Below are 20,074 nucleotides of genomic sequence, written 5' to 3'. Positions count from 1 at the left end.
GCTTTTCCTGGTTGTTGCTGCGGTGGACAGTTTGCTCTTTGGGGGAACATGTGGCAATGTCTTGATCCCCCCCCCCCGCCCCCCCACAGTTAATATGTAGCTGGTGTGTAGTGGGTAGAGGACAGAAATGCTGCCACACATTCTACCTCACACAGGAGGCCCTAACCAAGATGGAATTAATTATATGGCCTAGAGAATGTCCAGAGTACTGAAGCTGATAAAGCGTGTTTTCTGATGCATGCTCATTCTAAAACCGTGTACAACTCCTCCAGTCCTTCACCCTGTTAAGTGTATGTATATTTTCCTGGAGTTTTTTTTTATTACTTCTAGCTATACCAACATACATTTTTATGCAAATATTTTATGGAAACAAAGTCAGACCTACACTCTATAGGTTCCTTTTATAACAATACATAATCTATTTCTGTGTTTAGGTAAGCTTTGATAACTAAGTGTAGGACAGCTGGGTAGTTTTGTAGTTTTTATTTAGAAGCAGGGTTCTGTGAGTCTGCATGTATCTGTGCATTTTTTGCTTGTGTTCTGTATAGTCTGCAAATATCTTTGCATTCAGATCTTGCGGTTTTGGGTTAAACAGGAGTCTGTGGTCTTTGATCAAAGACTTGTGGTCACAGTGTCCCCTCCTTATGCCCTTCATGATGGGTTCTTTTGTTTCTCTGTGGACATTAGTGAAGCTGATCATTGTATAGCTCCAGGACCTTGAAACTTGTTCATTTTGGGTGGTATGCTTGAGTATTGTAAAATCGAAGAAAAGAAAAATGTCAAAAGCAGAGAAAGAGTGTGGGAAGGGAAGTCAGGAACCGTACTACTGATGTGTGTATATCTGGATGTGAGTTTGAGTTTCAGAAGCATACTGGAGAGAAAATGAGGTGACTAGGTTTACACTTTGTCCCTCATTTTGTAATGAAATAATTATTATGTATAAAATAAATACTTTTTTGTTTTTTTTTCTTTTTGGTTTTTCAAGACAAGGTTTCTCTGTGTAGCTTTGGAGCCTGTCCTGGAACTCACTCTGTAGACCAGGCTGGCCTTGAACTCACAGAGATCCGCCTGGTTCTGCCTCCTGAGTGCTGGGATTAAAGGTGTGTGCCACCACCGCCTGGCTAAAATAAATAATTTTAAAAACCTGTCAATATACCAACTATCTTAAACTGTACTCTGACAATTCCTGGTGACAGTAGTGTCCCAACTCCGCCACCAGCCTGAGGTGTTTTCTAAGTTACATTCCACAGCAGAAGTAATTTATAACAAAGTTTAAGCAAAACTCAAAATCCAAATAAAGACATATGAGTTGGTTTACTCACTTTTTTTTAAAGACTTTTCTTTTTAAAATGTAGGGTGGTGTTTTTTTAATCAGGTTTACAGCATAGATGCAGGCATAAGAAAGGAGTGCTAATATGGTAAACTCAAGGTTACAATGGTTCCGGCCCCAGGTAAGCAGGGTTCATTGGTAGCTTTTAGCATCTGTGCCGTATCTTTAGAACCTGTGTTGGCCCTCGAGGCAGTTTTGCCAATATCGGTTGTGGTTTTTTTGTTTGTTTGTCTTTTGTTTTTGACTCAGCAAGAAGGGCAAAGTAGATTCCAAGGCAAGGAGACTTCTTTGCTTTCTCACATCTTTTTACTCTTTCCTGTTGTTCTGTCTTGCCTCACTGAAACTTGGAGATCCTCTCTGGAAATTAGGCTTGGTGCCTGTCCCTTAGTGGGTCTGCTGTAAGTGTCTGTAGCCGGCTGAATCCCAGGAGAAGCTAGGGCTAATGAAAGGACAGGCGGGCCGCTGCTGCTGCAGCCCTTGACAGTCCTGTGGAGAACCCAACTCCATGGATAGTCTCCTTGGAAGAATGGTTGGGGACCTTGGGGAGCTGCTTCTCCTAACTTGCATTTGCTGTCTCTTCTAAAGCTGGGGTATGTATAACCTGCAGCCCTTTCCACAGAGTACAGTGCGCAGAAGTGGGTATTACCCAAAGCCACAAGCTCTTTGAAGAATATTCCAATGACTGTCTATTATAGCTCCAAACTGGAAATGCCTAAATGCCCATTAGTAGGCAGAATGGATAAAAACAGATTCTGTATTTTTTTTTTCATTGCTAAAGGTGAAGGAAATATTTCAAAATACAAAATGGCATGAGAAAAAACAAAGGTGTCCCAGTATCCACCACCCAGATTTGATATATTTTGTTTTTCCTTTTTTTTTAATTTAAGAGCTGGAGGCTTCCATTAGCAGAGCTTTGTGCTCGGAGTAGAGTTGGGCAGGTTGAGTCATGTGATTATCTTCCTGAAATCAAAGAGTGAGATGACCTGAGCTTTCTGTGCACATCGTCCCTTGACGTGAAGTGAATTGCCTGTCACTGGCACCACACAGAACAGTCCTAGATTAGCTGCAGATGAAGCAGAAGGAAGCCATGCTTTCAGCTCCTGAGTGCTGCAAAATTGAATGCCTTGCAGTTGTGTTGAAGGACAAAATGCCTTTTCTTTTACAGTGTTTAAAGTAAATGTCTCTTTTCATCAGATTGTTGTGGAGATACCTTAAATGTTTTGATTGTGCTAATGTGAAAAAAAAAATGAATGAGAGTAGTCTTGATGTTCACAGTGACAGCTTTCACTGTTAGCAGGGACACAGTTCCTGTCACTTCCACCCCACCAAGCTCACAGGGATGCAGTATGTTGAGAATAGGATTGTCATGGGGCTAAACATGAGTCTGCTCTAGTTTGTTAGAAGAATCATTCCTAAGTTTCTGGTCTTCACTGTTAGCAGTAATGATTGATTTATATGGCTCTCCTTGTAACTGCTTGTCATAGGGCCCTGCCCAGTGAGACTGGATCCCTTTCCCCACTGCTTGCTCATTCATTACCCTAAGTTGCTAAGCACAGAGCCTTAAGCCCATTTTGCTATAATTCTTCACTCTAAAAGAGTTGCTGACTGTATTTACAAATAAGCAAGCAGGCCTGGAGAGGTTAAATACTGTAAATACCAGAGCCATAATTCAAAGCTAATTTTGATTGGCATCAAAGCTTTAGGTCCTAACTAGTCACTCAGTGGGGACCCCTCTTCACTTTCATTACTCTGGTGAACATGATTAATAGAACAGTAAAAAGGTTGGTAAGGTTCTAGTAATGATTTCCTCAGTGCTTTGCAATCTTACCTGATTTGGCCTCCTCTGCTGTCTGCGTTAGTTGAGGCTGCATCTTGATCCCGTTTCACAGATGAAGGCTGTCAGGAATCATCATGAACTTACCCAGCTGATGTCGAGCTGCAGGTTGAACCATGATCTTTTAAATATAGTTCATTGTTTTTCCCTGTGTGTTTAAACTTGATCTTTGGTCATTTTGGATTATCTTCAACCTCATGTTTAACGTGAAGATTAACTCTTTCCCCATCTTTCTTTATATATATAAAGATATTTTTATTGACTCTTTGGAAATTCACACCATGCACTGCAATCCCACTCACCTCTCAGTCCTTCCATGTCTGCCCTGCACCCCTATAGCATGCCTCCCCCAAAGTTAATTAAAAACAAAACAAAAACCCACTTCATTCCTCCATCTTTCCAACACCCGTTCATTCATCCTAGTGGTATCGGGAGCTGCAGTATGTCACTCAGACTACCCTTATGTCCAATCAGCTCCACCTGCAAAATGTTCATTGCAATGAGTCATTCATTGGTCTGGTTCAAGGCCTCTGGCACACCACTGAGCCCTTACTGAAATCCTCTCGGATATCCTGCCCTGAGACATGGAGATCCTGAGGCTATCCTTCTGCAGGACCAGTCCCTTCGTGCACTCCAGCAGGTCATAGATAGGACAGTTGTTAGGGTAGGTCAACCCAAGACCTAGGATGTGGGTCTGGGTGGTAGCTGAGCTGGTCAGTCTGGGCCACTGGGACTGCCCCCTCAGACGAGGGGCAGAGCTAGCTCTCCTAGGCCCATGACATTAGGGCCAGCTCTGCCATGCCTGTGGTGAGGAGTAGGGCCATCTCTCCTGAGTGCAGGGATCAACTCTACCATGTGGGGAGGGACCAGCTCTCCTGCTGCAGTGTCCAGCAAGGGACAGAGTCAGCTGTCTTAGGGCCAGTGAGGGACAGGGCTGGCTTATCAAGGCCCTCGGATTTTAACACACATGGTTCCTATGACCCCCTGTGGTAACATGAGCTATGGATATTAGCCCAGACCCTGGCTGCTGTTGGGCCATGGACCCAGACATGGCCCATGGTAGTAGCCCAAGCCCAGCAACATAGTGACACCCATGGCCCCAGGTGGCAGCAGGGGCCACTCAGATTGGTGTGGTCCTGGCTGCAACATGGATACAGGTTGTGGTCCAGATCCTAGGTATCCGTGTGGCCTTTGGTGGTGCCATGGGCCATGGACATCAACATAGAACCTGGCTATGGTAGAACCAGAAACCCAGACATAGTCCTTATCAGCTGCCCGGGCTTGTTGTCACCATGGCCCCAGGTGGCAGCACAGGCCACTCAGATTGGCATGGCCCTGGTGGCAACAAGGCCCTCAGACACCAACATGGCCCCAGATGGTGGCCCAGACCCCTGGCATTGGCATTGCCTTCGATGGTATTAGGAGCCATAGACGTCAGCACAGACCCTGGCTGCAGTAAGGCTACAGACCCAGACATGGTCCTTGGCAGCAGCCCTGGCCCAGACAACACCATGGCCCCAGCTATAGCACAGCCCTCAGACACCAACATGGCCATAGGATGTGGCCTAGACCCTGGGCATTCATGTGGCCTTTGGTGGCACCATGGGCAAGACGTCAGAGACCCTGGGGCTGTGGTAGGTCCATGGACCCAGAAATGGCCCTTGGCAGCAGCCATGGCCCAGACAACACCCATGGCCCCAGTTGGCAGCAGGGATCACTCATTGGTGTGGCCCTCATGCCAACATGGCCCTCCAGTGCCAACATGGCCACAAGTTATGGCCTAGACTCTAGGCATCCGTGTGGCCTTTGGTGGCACCATGGACCGCAGATATCAACATAGACCGTAGCTGTGGTAGGACCATGGACCTAGACATGGTCCTCATCAGCTTCCCGGGCTTGGATGTCGCCTTGGCCAGACCGCTCTGATTGGTATGGCTCCAGTGGCAGTGTGGCCTTCGGACACCAGCACAGCCCCAGGTAGTGGCCCAGAACCTCCCCATCTTTTAAGAGGGAGATTATTGGGCAGGGCAACCTTAAATTCCTGGAGCTATGCAACACTTAACATACACATACATCTGTTGAGTCACTTGTGCCTTATGGTATGAATTAATAGTTTTTTTTGTTTAAAGATGTATTTACATGTAAGATTATTGTCCTGATATTCTGTAAAGGCTATGTTTTTGAACCCAAATAGACATCATGACTCTAAGTGAGATTTTTAGGCTATGTATGTAAGTTCAGTGTTTTTCTGGAGTTACGGTAGCTGACAGGGCCTGTTCTCGGTTGCTTTGAGGTTGCAGCTGCTCCATGGTGGTTACCTGTCAAAGGCGCTAACTGGAGGCACCCAGAGGGCCCAGACTCCAGTATTCTGCACAGGTGAGTCTGGTCATGCCCAGTTGATGTGGTTCATTTAAAAAAAGAAAAAATTCTTGTGCTCTTGCAGAACTCAGCAGCTATCTTCATACGTAAAGTGAATGGTAAGAGTGGCCAACCACTCCTGGGGAGGAAAGTGGTTGGTAGGAAGTAATGTATGTAAAGACCTAGCCACTGTGTCTAGTTACAGAAGGCTTTGAATAAATGACCTCTTTCTTGCTTCCTTTGTCTTGACAGAGTGTCTCCTCACAGATTTCTTCCCTTTGTACAGGTCATCACAAATCTCATGACATGTTTACTCAAAACAGTCTATCCATGAATGAGTCTTTATGTGGGAGAAGAACTGTCTTATGGATAAGTAGTTGTGTCCTGCTGGGTGGCCTTGGGTATAGGATCCGTGTGCTCTTTAGTCCTGCAATGACATACTTAGAAGCCACAATCTGACTAAAAAAAAAAAAAAACCAGAGTGGCAAGTCGGTCAGCAGGTCTCTGGGGTGACAAGGAGGTAATTATCTTAAGCAAAAATAGAAACACATGTTAAACCCTGGAGATGAAGAGGGGTTTCGATTATGCCTCAGCTTCCCAACAGTCCGGGAACCATGCTCTCCTAACCCCATTCTTCAGATGGCATTTTAGGCCTTCGTTTTCAACCACATTCCGGGTTATTGCCCTTATAGTCAGGAGGTGGGGAGTATATGAAGTTCAACTTCAGAGACAGCCCATTGACAGATAGCAAACTTTTCAGTCTGAGCTGGCTTCCTCTAGAAATAGACACTGAGGTAGAAAGTTGTGGGATCCTTGGGGACCTGGGGAGAACTGGACTTCTTAGCTCCCAATTCGTATCTTCTTTCCTAAATCCAAAGTTGATCATCAAGCTAATAGAAGAAGAAAACCTTTAGGAGGGTGCATTTTCAGTTTGTGGTGCTGAGAATTGAACCCAAGGACTTGAGTTCTACTATTGGGCTGTACCCCCATACTGGAATGTATTTTTAAATTTATATACTAGATGCTGAGCTACTTAGGAACATTTGTTGAGAAAATTAATGAATGTCCTGGTAGGAATTCAGTTACGCATGAGGAGTGGAGTGGGCCAGTCTAGTTCACTTAAAAAAAGTGACCGGTGATTTCAGTTCCATTGACTTCCCCTATCCTCTCAGGAAAGGCTGACTTGGGATCTGCTAGAACAGTGGTTCTCAACCTTACTAATGCTGTGACAGTCTTCATGTTTTGATGACCCCCAACCATAAAATTATTTTCATTGATACTTCATAATTGTAATTTTGTTACTGTTATGAATTTAAGTACAAATATCTGACATGCCAGATATCTGATATGTGACCCCTGTGAAAGGATTGTTTGACTCTTGGGGGGTTGCGACCCACAGGTTGAGAACCACCGTGTTAGAGCGAGGCTAATCATGCTGGTTGATGCTTACTTAGTAGGATAGCAGAAAGATGCAAAGTTTAAAGTCAGGTGTCAGGAAACAGGCTGAGGTAAGAGTTTGTCATGTAGAATGTCTGTTAGCAATCCACACTTGAGCAAGGGAGTGGACGCCAAAACTACATCCAACAAAGTTCTGGCCCAATTCTCATGGAGCGCTGAGGTGTGTACAGCCTATGGAGCTGAGTCTCTGTGGGCTCTATTGTGATGGGGAGAATGTCCCTAAGATGCCCCTGACTGTTCTGCGGAATGCTAAGGAGCAGGAAGCATCTTGAGATGGTACTTTTAGTGCTAAACCAGCAGGGTGGAGCTTCCCTGTGTCCACCATCCCCGTGGAATCTGTGAGCATCCAAGGCTGCAGAACTGAGAAATGCTTGAGTGCAGTTTCAAGACGAGCTGTGACCCATTAGGGAGTCTAAGACTTCAAAAGTCCCCAGTGGACAGTACAGATGTGTCACGGCTAGGCTTTGAAGTCATGACCAGATGGAGGGAGGGGGACTACAATCACTTTCTGAATCTAGTTCCTGTTTTCTGTTCAGGTCCATGTCTTTTTTTTTTTTTTTTTTAATTTTTTATTTTTTTGGTTTTTCGAGACAGGGTTTCTCTGTGTAGCTTTGTGCCTTTCCTGGATCTCGCTCTGTAGACCAGGCTGGCCTCGAACTCACAAAGATCCACCTGGCTCTGCCTCCCGAGTGCTGGGATTAAAGGCGTGCGCCACCACCGCCCGGCTCCATGTCTCTTTTTAACTGTGCTTGCTCCTTCTTAGGCCAAATCACCCGGTTCTCCATGTCTCCTGGAATGACGCCGTTGCCTACTGCACGTGGGCAGGGAAGAGGTTGCCCACGGAGGCAGAGTGGGAGTACAGCTGTAGAGGAGGCCTGCACAACAGGTACTCATATCAGAAGGCCTTGTGTTGTCCAGCAGTATGCTGACATTCTCTTCCACCCCCTCTTCCTCCCCCACCCTCCTCTTTCCTCTTCTCTTCAGCTCTGTGGAACTTGCTGCGGTCAGAAAGTTGATTAATAACAGCTCTTATTCTTGCTGGCTTTTCTTCTTCCTTGTGAGGCCCTTTGGTGACACTAGTGAGTGAGTCAACAGCTCTTTACAGTCCCTAAAGCCAGGTATGGGGCCAAGTGGGCTCTCTGCAGCCCCAGAGTAGTTCTAGGCATCCATCCCCTCTTGTGTATCCCTCTTCAGAGCCGCTTGGCAGGCTGCCCTGCTTTTATTATTTTCTTATTTTAGCTGTCTTCTGAAGCAGTGCTATTTCTCTGCTTCTACAGCCATAAGACAGAAAACTCATGTGTGGGTCACATCTTCTAGGAAAAGCTCCTTAAAATAGAGAAGATTTTTTTTTTTTAAAGTGTGGTGTGCTGTGCCTGCTCATGCTACCATATAAGTCCAGAATGATGCCTCGTTTCTCAGATTTCTAGAAGGCTTCTTTCAGTCATGTCATTTATCTCAGGCCCTTTCACTAGTGACGAGAGACTGCAGTTGTTGTGTCCTTGACGTGAGTTGTTATAAGGAAATGTTGAGAAAACTGATTAGGAGCTGTATGTGTGAGTATATCTTCTAAAGGAAAAGTTCATCAGAACACATGTGCATTGTTTGTTCTCTTCTATTGCATCCTTTCTTTCTCTTGACTGCAGTCCAGAAGCTTGTGCACCGTGCTGATGCCTGTGTCTCTCCTGCTAGGCTTTTCCCCTGGGGCAACAAGCTGAAGCCCAAAGGCCAGCACTATGCCAACATTTGGCAGGGCGAGTTTCCTGTGACCAACACCGGGGAGGATGGCTTCCAAGGAACTGCGCCTGTGAGTAGCCAGTGTATTTTTTTTTTTAACTCTTTGGGGCCTGCCACCCACCTCCCAAATAAATACATGGAGACTTATTCTTACTTATGAATGCCTGGTCTTAGCTTGGCTTGTTTCTAGCCAGCTTTCCTAACTTAAATTATCCCATTTCTCTTTAACTGCATTTTGCCTCTGGGCTTTTTACCTTTCTTAATTCTGTATGACTTTCTTTCCTTCTTACTCTGTGGCTGGTGGTGTGGCTAGCCCCTGGCATCCTCCTCTTCATTCTTTTGTAGCTCCTCGCTCTTTTTCTCAAGCCTAGATTTCTCTTCCTACTTATTCTCTGTGCCGGGCAGCTATATAAAGTATAATGAAATAAACTTTAAATTTGTATCAATAAACTAAAATCTACAGGCTGCTATGCCTATTTCTCTCTCCTGCCTAGCTGTTGGCTGTTCAACTCTTTATTAGACCAATCAGGTGTTTTAGGCAGGCAAAGTAACACAGCTTCACAGAGTTGAACAAATGCAACATAAAAGAATGCAACACATCTTTGTATCATTAAACAGATATTCCACAGCATAAATGAATGTAACACATCTTAAACTAATATTCCACAACAAGCCAGGCTTCTTCTAGAGGAGGGCAGTGAGTGTCCCTGGGAATTGAGGCACAGTAGAAATGGGGTGAAAGAACCAGATATTGCACCACATGCCTCTAATACCAGCAGTTGGGGGACTGAGGCAGGAAGATCAGAAGTTCAAGTTAGCTACATAGTGAGGTCTAAGCTAGCTTGAATTATATGAGACCCCATCTCAGGAACACAAAAACAGTGCAAGGGAAATTCCTCAGTTGGTAGAGGTACTTGCTGGCAAGTGTGGTGACCTGACTCTTCACCTAGAACCCTTATAGTGGGAGGAGAGAGCAGATTCTTACAAGTTGTCTCTTGGTTTCTACACACACACTGTGCCATGAGCATGTACAAATACATTGTGTGTGCATGCATACATGCACACACACACACACACACACACACACACACACACACACAGTTAAAACAGAAGCAAAAAACACAAACCACCCCTCTCAAAAAAAAAAAAAAAGGAGTGAAAGACATCACTGGATGTTCTGGCTGACACTGTTCTCCCTACATTATCGACCCTCAGGAGTGGCCAATGCTAGAAGTCACCAGATGTTTCTTTTAGGATGTATTTTCTTTCTGACTATATTATGCAGTCTATAGGAGATTTAGAGAAAGACTACCAGGGCAGAGGAGAAAGGAAACTGACCTGGAATTCTTCCCCCAGGTTATTATCCCTGTTAGCATTTTGATCTCTGCCTTTGCACTCATCATAGGGGTTAATGGGATTGTGGTACCAGCTTTGCAGTGTGCCAGACCTGGTGCTCCATCACCCTGCATAGATCTTGTCATTAGTAATGTGTTAATTAGCATTTAACTCTCTAAGGTAGGTACTGGTGTCCCTGTCTTCCAAGTGACTTTCTGAGGCACAGCTGGGAAGTGGCTGAGCTGGGATTTGAATCAGCTTGGCTTGTTCTCAAAGCCTATGATCTTAACTACCCTATTTGCCAGCATGTGTATCTCTGGTATATATGAATCATATATATTTTTATATATTGTATTTCAATCACGTTGGATAGGATATTTTAAAGATTTTATTTTTAGTTATATGTCCCTGTGTGGGTATGTGCAGGTGTCCACAGAGGCTAGAAGAGGAAGTTAGGTCCCCAGAGCTGGAATTACATACAGGTTGTTCTAAGCTACCCAACTTGGTGCTGGAAAATGAACTCAGGTTCTCTGGAAGAGCAATACATATATCAACCACCAAGCCAACTCTTTAGCCTCTGGATAGAACATTTTAAATCTTACTGTTTTCCCCTTACTGTAAGGAGCATTTTATCTGTTGTTTATAGGTCATGATCACATTGTCTTTCACCAGCTGGATAACTTGTCATATAAATAAATCCTAATTTACCTCTGATTGTTATGGATTTGAGTTATTTTTACTTAATACTATAGTGAACATCTTGTATATTCATACTGAGCTATCTATGATTTAAAAAAAAATTCTCAGCAATAATGGTTAAAGGTTAGAAAACTTCTCTCCATTCCCCATTTCCCTTTCCTTTCCCACCAGGAATCAAACCCCATACCTTGCCCGTGGCAAAGCATGTGTTCGACCTCTGAGCTACACTCCCAACCTTGGTTAAATGGTGTTCAGTAGTGCCCATGGCATGTTTCCTTTTATTGATGGAGAGGAGTTTCTTTTTCATGAAGCTCTTACCAACAATATATAATCAAACTCTGTTTAAAAACTGTCTTAGTTAATTTGTGCTGCTATAACAAAATGCCGTAGACGAGATCATTGATAAACAGAAACATGTCCCACAGATCTGGAAACTGGGAAGTCTAAGATGGAGGCCTCAGTAAGGTAGGCATCTCTTTGAAGGGACCAAGGAGCACTGTGTCCTCCTATGGCCAGAGCCATAGCATCACCCATTCAACTTTGAGCCTGTCTATAAAAGTACTCATCATACCAAATCATCCTTTGGTCAACCCCCCTCTCCCCAAGGCCACTCTCTTAGTTCTGTTGAATTGATGACTAAGTTTCAGTAGAAGTTTTGAGGGGGTACCATTCTTCCGACCAGATAAAAACTTTCTACTTTCTCTTAACATAATGAGGAAAGGAGTTTTATGATGGAGAAATAGCCCATAACAGGGTTTGTTATTTCTTCTGTTCTTGGAGTCTTTCAAACAGTTTCTTTCTTTTTCTGTTTTTTTTTTAATTTGCATTTTTTTCCTCAAGAAAATCTTCCTGCAAAGTCTATTTATACATTTGACACAGATATGTTATTTGGAATATGACCAAATGGTTAAAAAATTTCAGCTTGAAGACTAACTACATGAGAATAAAAGATGAAAAACTTCTTGGAAAAGAGTGAAGAGGCACCTGATGTAAGAGAAACTGAAAAGCAGTTTGAGCTATTGTTAGGCACCGCAGTGTTGGGAGCACAATTAGGTTAAAAAACAAGTTGCCTGAGGACACAGCCCTGTGCAAGCACGTGATGCATTGTGTTTGTATCCAATTCCATGTATGTGAGTTACATATATGTTAAGCCAACACAAACTGATGGAAGATGATGCATTATTCAATAGAGGCAGAAAAGGCAAATCAAGCCATCTGGTAGCTGGTTCCTCCTCAACTTTCTTCAGGATAGCTGCTCCTCTCCCAGATACAGAGTTTTGTTTGGTAAAACATTTGTGGTCTTAGGGAGGCAATGATTTCTACCTTTCTTTAGGCTTAGCAAAGACTTCTGGTACAGAGCAGGGTACAGAATGAGGACTTCTAGTAGGCCTCTCAACCAGAAGTGGTGGTGCAGGAGCTAAATGTCTGTGGCGGTGCCTGAGCTGAGTGTGCATCAAACTCCAGGCAAGGTGTTGGTTGTCTAGGCCAGTGAGATGGCTCAGTGGGTAAAGATGCTTGCCGCCTAGCTTGATGATCTGAGTTTGATCTCTGGGACCCATCTGTTTGAAGGATGTAGACCCTGTTGGTTGTCCTCTACTTCACATGCACACTGTAGTGCATGGGTACACAAACACACACACACACACACACACACACACACACACACACACACACAGATGTAATAAAAAGATGCTGGTTGTTAGCAAGAACAGGGCAGAAGCTTCACCTATAGGTGCAGGTAGCCCTGAAATTGGATAACACTGCTTGTCTCAAACTCATTTCCAACCTTTTTGGATGTGAACACATGAAAGAGCCTGGCAGGAAGGGAGACCTTGGCAGGAGGGGCCTCTCTCAAAGCATGTGCGGCACCTGCAGCAGCTGCAATAAACCCTGAGTCCAGGGCATGGCTCAGATGGAGCTGTGGCGACAGATCTCAGTTGTTATAGTAACAGCATTCGAATGAGAGCTGTGAAGGCCAAAGTACAGAAGTGTCCACATGCTCAGCTCTTGAACAGGATCATTTTGTCCTAAGAGATGGACAGGTTCCATTCCAGAGGCACAGGAAACAGCCAACATTATCTCTGTTGTTTGAAGAAGTCTATGGTAACTGTAATGAACCAAATCAGTAATGTAAGCACTAGTCAATTTTAGTAAAAGGCCACAATAAAGCTTATTTGGACAGTTATGGGTATTTCCTATATTTACTACCACAGTATTGTATGTGCATTTAATTAGATGAGCTGAAAAAAAAGAATTGGTCTATTTCTGGGTACCTTTGTAAACAACAACAAAGCTCAGAGGGCCTGTACACAAACACAAACACACACACACACACACACACACACACACACACACAGAGGGAGAGGGAGAGAAGAGAGATGAGGATGCTTTGCAGATGTTTATTTTACCTTTATTGTGGTACTATGGATTAAACCTAGGATTACCCTAGCACTAAGCTACACAAACTCCTGCTTTACTTTTCCCTTGTTTAGTGTTAGTGTTTGACAGAGAGGTCAGTGGGTCTCTACAGACCTTCCATGAAGGCATTGCCCCTGGAGTTACCAAGATCAAATTGTTCCAGTTTCCAGGAGTTCTGATGGAACCCATTATAGAAACAAGACTTAACCAAGGGTGAGGCAAGCCTCAGTCTTTAAGTTGAGTTGACACATACAAAAATGACCTTGGATTGCCCTGAATGGTCCTTTACTGTCTGCATGCTCTGGGAAGTCGAGGACAGGAATTTAACTTTTTTGTTTGTTTGCATTTTTAAGACAGGGTCAGGTTAGCATGAAACTCCCAGTCCTCCTCCCTGCCCCCGCTATGGAAGTGCTCACCACTGTGAACTGAAGGAGCTGGATGGGTATTCTGCTGGGTCACTGTCCCACCGTCATCAATTCATTTTTGTTTTAATTCTTATCGACTCAGGTGCCTGAAAATTGGCATTTCAAGCAGGATTTATCTTTTCCATTTGATTTTATCTGAGGTTCTTGGAAGGAAGCTTTGGTTAGTGTGATTTATATGACCATGAGCTGTGAAAATTTCATTTCCCATATAATATCTTGGTAATTAAGAGAGTGGTAACCTCTAAAGTTTACCCCAAATATCCTGTTATTTAAGAGGGGGGCGCAAACCTTTGATCAGACACTGTTACTTTACAGTTGAGGAACAGCAGCACTCATGAAGGTTGGGACAGATTCTTGACAGCACCTCTGTATCTTCAGAATCCTGAAGATGGATTCCTTCCTCCAGAACGTGGATATCTGTTTCTTATTCCCTCTGTACCATGACATCTTCCACTTTCTTCGCACAGCTGTCTCGTCTCCTCTCTTTTTTCTTCCTTCCATTTCAGTCACCTCCACGCTCTTGAACAAATAGCTTATGTTGTGGCCTTCTCTCCCTCTTGCCTCTTATATTTGGATCGCAAGGCTCTATTCCAGGGTGTGCTCAGATCACCCCATCGGAGTTTGGCCCTTGGAATTTCTCTGGCAGTTTCTATCATTTTACTTTATTCGTCCCAATATGCTTTGTAGAGCTGTATTTTTAAAAAATCAGAGAGAGAGAGAGAGAGAGAGAGAGAGAGAGAGAGAGAGAGAGAGAATCTAATGTGGCCCAGGTTGGCCTCAAACTCACTATGTAGCCCAGGATGGCCTGGATCCTGTTTCGGCCTCCCTAGTGGCAGGATTGATTGCCTTCATGCCTGTCATGCCCAGTTCTTCAGACCAGTTCTTCAGAGCTGGAGTTTTAGTTTGAGGCATCCCCCCCCCCCCCCCCCCCCGCCATTAAACTCTTTAAGATCTCATTTGCCACCGAGCCTCTCCCTGCCCGTACTGGCCACACATGGCATTTCTCAATGAGCCAAGGCACAAGCAGGGCTGTTTCCATAGTAAATGCTGATTATGGAAGCAGCATGGGGGGGGGGGTTCAGCTTTCCAGCTCATCTCACTGAACTTCTTTTCAGCATGGCTTCATAACTTTGATTGAAATGCTCCGAATTGCCCAAGCAGCAGATGCTTCCGTATTCCTGTGTAGATGTAAAACCATCTGAAGCCACATAGAAATGAATGTTAGTTTATTCATTCTTAGTCTTACTTCGTTAGTATGGAAAAGCATGAATTATGAAAAGAGGGAAAAAATCCCAAAGATAACCACTTTTTTGCATCACAAACTGGTTTTTTAAAAAATGTCTATTGAAAAGAAGGGATAGAAGTTTTCCCCCAAGGTTTTTTTTGCTTTTTTTCATTTATGCCTTTGCCTTTTTATGATATCCCCTTTCTATTGTGGGGACCAAACCTAGGGCCTCACAAACAAGCACTCTGCCACTGAGCTAAACCCTCAATCCTGGCTGGGAGAATTTTTAAGTCATGAACTATCCAGTGACCTGAATTTACTATTGTTCAGTCCATGTTTTCCCCTCTTGGGTTCTGTCTTACATAAAACTGCACTTTGCTTCCATGTCCGTAGGTGGTACCCAGTACTGTCTGACCTGCCTCTGATTCGTGCTGTGATTTCTTGGTGAATGTTTAATTTGCTGCAGACTGCTGCATCCCAGAGACCTGCCATTAGAAACACATGGGATAATGAGTTAATGTCTTCCTTATTTAATGACAGTGATTAAGGCTAAAAGATAAGGTAGTCAATTGGAGAGAGCTTGAGAGGGCAGAGCTGATTTGGTATCTATGGTGCTGAAAGACACTAGGTGGCCCCAGAAGCTGATTTTAAGTGACAAGACTTATATTGATACTTGATACTTATATAGTAGGATATTCCTGTAAATGGTTTTGGAGGCCTAAATACTGTTTGTCTGTTCTCGTTCTCTCTCTCTCTCTCTCTCTCTCTCTCTCTCTCTCTCTCTCTCTCTCTCTCTCTCTCTCTTCTCTCCCTCTCTCTCTCTCATACTAATAAAGTCTTAATACTTATAGCTAGTGTTAGTCACTATTAAAAATAACTTCGCCAGTTCCGGGCCATTCATTAATAAAGCTCTTTGGGTTTCTAAATTCCTTGAGTGATCAAAGTAAAAAACAAAACAGGGGCTTTTTGTTTTTCTTGTTCAGACTGGTTTTTGACAGGTGGGGATGAAAATCAATATTCATATTCTGAAAGAACGAGGTCTTGGTACATTCATGTAGCAAGCAAGCTGAGTAATTGGTCAGTGTTGTTCCCTCTTCATTTTTAGGTCGATGCCTTTCCTCCCAATGGCTATGGCTTGTACAACATAGTGGGGAACGCTTGGGAGTGGACCTCAGACTGGTGGACCGTTCACCATTCTGTTGAGGAAACACTCAACCCAGTGAGTATCTTGTCGAGTGGGCTTGTACCTTGATGGGGTGACACCCGCCCTCTAAGCAGACAACAGCAAGGATTTCATGTGTTCATCTTGACATGATGTACACATTTCCCTGAAGAATACCAAGTGCATGGGTTTTGTTTCAGCTTTAGACTGCTGTATAAAAAATGTCTTGTTTTATATGCCACTGGATTGTGATAATGATAACTATTTGGGAGCATTTACCTATGCTCCATCTCATAAAGTTGAGCAAAGTATATATGATATGTTTTAATATTAACTGTTAAGTTCTAGTAGATGATATTTTCATGAAACTCTTTGCCTGGGTTTTGATGGGTTCAAATTTTGATGCAGCAGCATTATTTGGAGAAAATGAGAATGGGTAGCTATCGAGTCAGGAACTTGAGTCACTTACTGGTTGTTCATGAACCCGTTTGTGTGACAGGAGACTGTACCATATTCTTCGGGAATAGGAGACCACCCTGTCCCTCTGAGTTTTCCTTAATCTGCTTTGTAAAGAGTGTTGGATGCAAGTTCTCTGCCTTTAAAATCAATCTCTCCAGTACCATACATACAAATTGCGATTTGAAATGAACATGTGTTTGGACAGTGCCTCCTTTACAAAGAACATCTTTGAATACTTCTTGTCTTTGAACACACTGGGGGTGGAATATGTAATAATTCCATCTCTAGCAAACAGGCATCATCACTCTGGCCAAAGAACAGTATTCAAAGCAGTCCCACTGGTAATGCTCCTTTGCAGTGCACAGAAGACAGAGATGAAGAGCATTAATTCTTTAGTTGCTTCTCAGTGGAAGGTTAGCCAGTTTAGAGTCACTGAGAAATCTGTCGGACTCCATGCCTCAGGCCGTTTTCAGAATGTGCAGATAAGTTTCTGTTTGAGATGCTTAATTTTGTTTTCACAGATGAACATGAACTGTTCATGACTAACCTAGAGATATATATCTACCTTTGGGAATGCAGATGAAAAAATCGAGTTCTTTAGAAACTCTGTCTTCCTTTCTTTGTGCCAGGGCTGGTTGAAGGAGTGGTCAAACAACCTGTGTCTCTAAGTGAGGATAAGAGTGTGCATACTTGGGGAGTCTGTGGTTGGGAGCAGCTACTCTCTCCCCTGGCAAGACGTGACTTGGCATTTGCTGTCAGAGGCAGAAATAGATTTTTCCCTGTCAGATTAAAGCATCTGCATGCTTGGAAGGGGCTGTGCAAGGCTCCAGAATTTTGGCACGTTGTGAATGTATCTATCTGACCATCTGGTGTTGAGCTGAGCACTCATTAGCTTTCACTTTTATAGGCTTGACTTTCTTCTAAGGATTTGTAGGAAAATTCACATTTCCCTTTCACCAGTCACAGGCTATTTCCTGGATGTCACCCTTATTCCAATGAAATTGTCCCATTTAGATTTCATCTTTGTCACAGTGGCCTCATTTGCTTTCTGATTTGATGGGTTGCAACTCATCATTTTGAGAGCTAAACCCCAAATCATTGATGCCGTCATTGAGATCTTTACAGCTTTCTTTATCCAGTAGATGAGCTGTCATTCATCATTATTTCATCAGTTACTTCGTCTCTTGAATCTATGGTCTTTGTGCAGAAAAAAAAATCTAATACTGCCCCTTTTCCATTTAAATTCACACATGCGTCCCTTCGTCTGTCCATCCGTCCCTCCCTCCCTCCCTCCCTCCCTTCCTCCCTCCCTTTTTTCTTTTTTCTTTTTTTGAGTTGTAGTCTTGTTGCATAGCCCAGGCTGGCTTAGAGCTCACTATATAGCCCAGGCTGGCCTGGAACTCAGAATCCTCATACCTTTGCCTCCAGTGTGCTGCTGGAATTTCAGCTTTTTACCAGTATGCCTGGGCTTGAATGACTTCTTACTGTTTGTACAATAAAGAAAGGGTAACATTTGAATATGACTCTGAAAGCCGAAAATGATTTAGCTTTTGCTGATCCCTTCTGCAGACTCACCTTTCAGTTCTTTTTAAAACTCTTAACTATGAGATGTTACAGAAGTCCAGAAAGTTTAGAAAACAACATAACAGGAACCTATACAGCTGCCTTTCTCTCTTTCTAACCAAAGAAAGAAGATAAAAGAACCAAAGTTGTTCTTATCAGAACTTGGTGTTGTCGGTATTTCACATTTCAGCTGCCCTGCTTCGTGTTTAGTGCTATTTTTACTCTGTTTTCTCAGTCATTTAAAATATTTATTTTATCAAAAAATTTTACTTTATGTGTGTATGCACTTTGCCTGCATTTTTGTGTGTGGACCATGTGTGTGTTTTGCGCACATGGAGGTCAGAAGAAGGCATCAGATTCCCTGGACCTGGAGGTAGAGACTGTTGAAAGCTGCCATGTGGGTGCTGGAAACTGAACACGAGTCCTCTGGAAGAGCAGCAATTGCTCTTAATGGATGAGCTGTTTCTCTAGCCCCCCGGTCATCATTTTCCAGTGTGTCCACCTTTAGGAAACATTTGGCTATCATGTTTATGCATTCCTTTTATCCTTGTTTTTTGGCCACATCTTGTTTTCACAGGTACATTGGTTTTTGTTTTTGTTTTTTTTTTCGAGACAGGGTTTCTCTGTGTAGCTTTGCGCCTCTCCTGGAACTCACTTGGTAGCCCAGGCTGGCCTCGAACTCACAGAGATCCGCCTGACTCTGCCTCTCGAGTGCTGGGATTAAAGGCGTGCACCACCACCGCCCGGCACATTGTTGTTTTTGATTGAATACCAGCCATTGTGTGTGGAAAACTGTGGCAAGCTTTTGAGGTCCAGCTGGTGCAGTCTTTCTCTGGAGAGTCTTTACTTTTTTGCCCCTGTGTCCTGTTAGCCTGATCCAGTTAGGAACTGGAATGTCTGGATCTTAGCTTTGGTCTCTCTCAAGCCCAGTGCCAGTTCACCTTGGTTCCTCAAGGTACCAGCTGAGAGACAGGGGATTTACCATGGAGACTCCTTGGAGGGCTGTGAACTCCAGATGTTTGTTTCCCTATGCTGTGAGTGGGTTGGAAGTTGTTTAGCACCCACTGCCGTTTGAATTGACAGGTCTCTAGGGAACCCTTTCTGGGATTTGTGCCCTGCAATTTTTGCAGCTGTAGAGGCTCTTGCTTGGTTTGATCAATTGCTATTTCTCTTTGAGGGCCTAATTCGTTTGCCTTTCTTCCCTAATGGCTTGTATATCTTTAGTGTTTGGCGTTTGATCAATTGCTATTTCTCTTTGAGGGCCTAATTCGTTTGCCTTTCTTCCCTAATGGCTTGTATATCTTTAGTGTTTGGCAAAAGCCCTGGCGTATAATCATTAATCCCACAGAAATGCCAGTTCCAGATATGTAGACCTGGAAGACTTCGGTCTCTGTCCAGACTCCAGGTGTATCAGAAGCAAAGTTGGAAACAGACATCTTCATGGAGAGTTTTAACCCCAAGACCCTATGTAAACATTTCAACCCAGAATCTGACCTCCAAGACTAGCCCATAGCAAATAGTTTTAAAACTGCTTCAGGGAGCTTGGGAAAGTCAGCTGTCCCTGTGCACAGGTTATTCAGGAAGTATCTTTTTCTTACTCAGTGGCCTCTAGGGAGCAAAAGTTAATCATTAGTTTTTATTTTATTGGGCTGTCATCTATGGCTGTAGAAACAGCCCGGCATGCTTTGTACACAGAGTCCCAAAAGAAAATAAGGCATTTGGCCATGTGCCATGAGGATCAGTTTAGTTTGCTTGTTTGTGTGTGTGTGTGTGTGTGTCCATCTGTCAGTCCTCTGTAGGTGCCTGCAGAGCACTGGCACAGACAACCCAAAGTGTGGCCATTTGCTATGATAATATCTTAACCACATAAAATATATATATTTCAAAAAAAATTGTATTTTTTTTTGTCTTTCTTATTTGCTAACATCTGGGCCCCATACTATCTGTGACAGTACATAGTGCTTTGAAAAAATGTAGAGCTAGAAAAAAAAAAGTAGTGTTTATTTAATGTTCTGATTTCCTACCCCTGCTTAGTCACTATGGATACCACATACCTTGCTGATGTGCAGCTGAT

General features: G+C 43.6%; 1 protein-coding gene across 2 annotated transcripts in view; it reads left to right on the top strand.

The window, feature by feature from the left end:
* The window catches only part of Sumf1 (sulfatase modifying factor 1), an 84,354-nt gene that overhangs the window by 30,871 nt on the left and 33,409 nt on the right, over positions 1–20,074 (top strand). For both annotated transcript variants that reach the window (XM_059256826.1, XM_059256827.1), the window contains exons 4-7: positions 5,458–5,540; positions 7,744–7,866; positions 8,670–8,784; positions 15,922–16,035. In XM_059256826.1, the coding sequence (XP_059112809.1) occupies positions 5,458–5,540; positions 7,744–7,866; positions 8,670–8,784; positions 15,922–16,035 (435 nt within the window). The remainder of the gene's footprint in view (positions 1–5,457; positions 5,541–7,743; positions 7,867–8,669; positions 8,785–15,921; positions 16,036–20,074) is intronic.

The sequence above is a fragment of the Peromyscus eremicus genome, chromosome 3 (assembly GCF_949786415.1).
Source record: "Peromyscus eremicus chromosome 3, PerEre_H2_v1, whole genome shotgun sequence".
Lineage (NCBI taxonomy): Eukaryota > Metazoa > Chordata > Mammalia > Rodentia > Cricetidae > Peromyscus > Peromyscus eremicus.
This window is presented reverse-complemented; position numbering and strand designations above follow the sequence as displayed.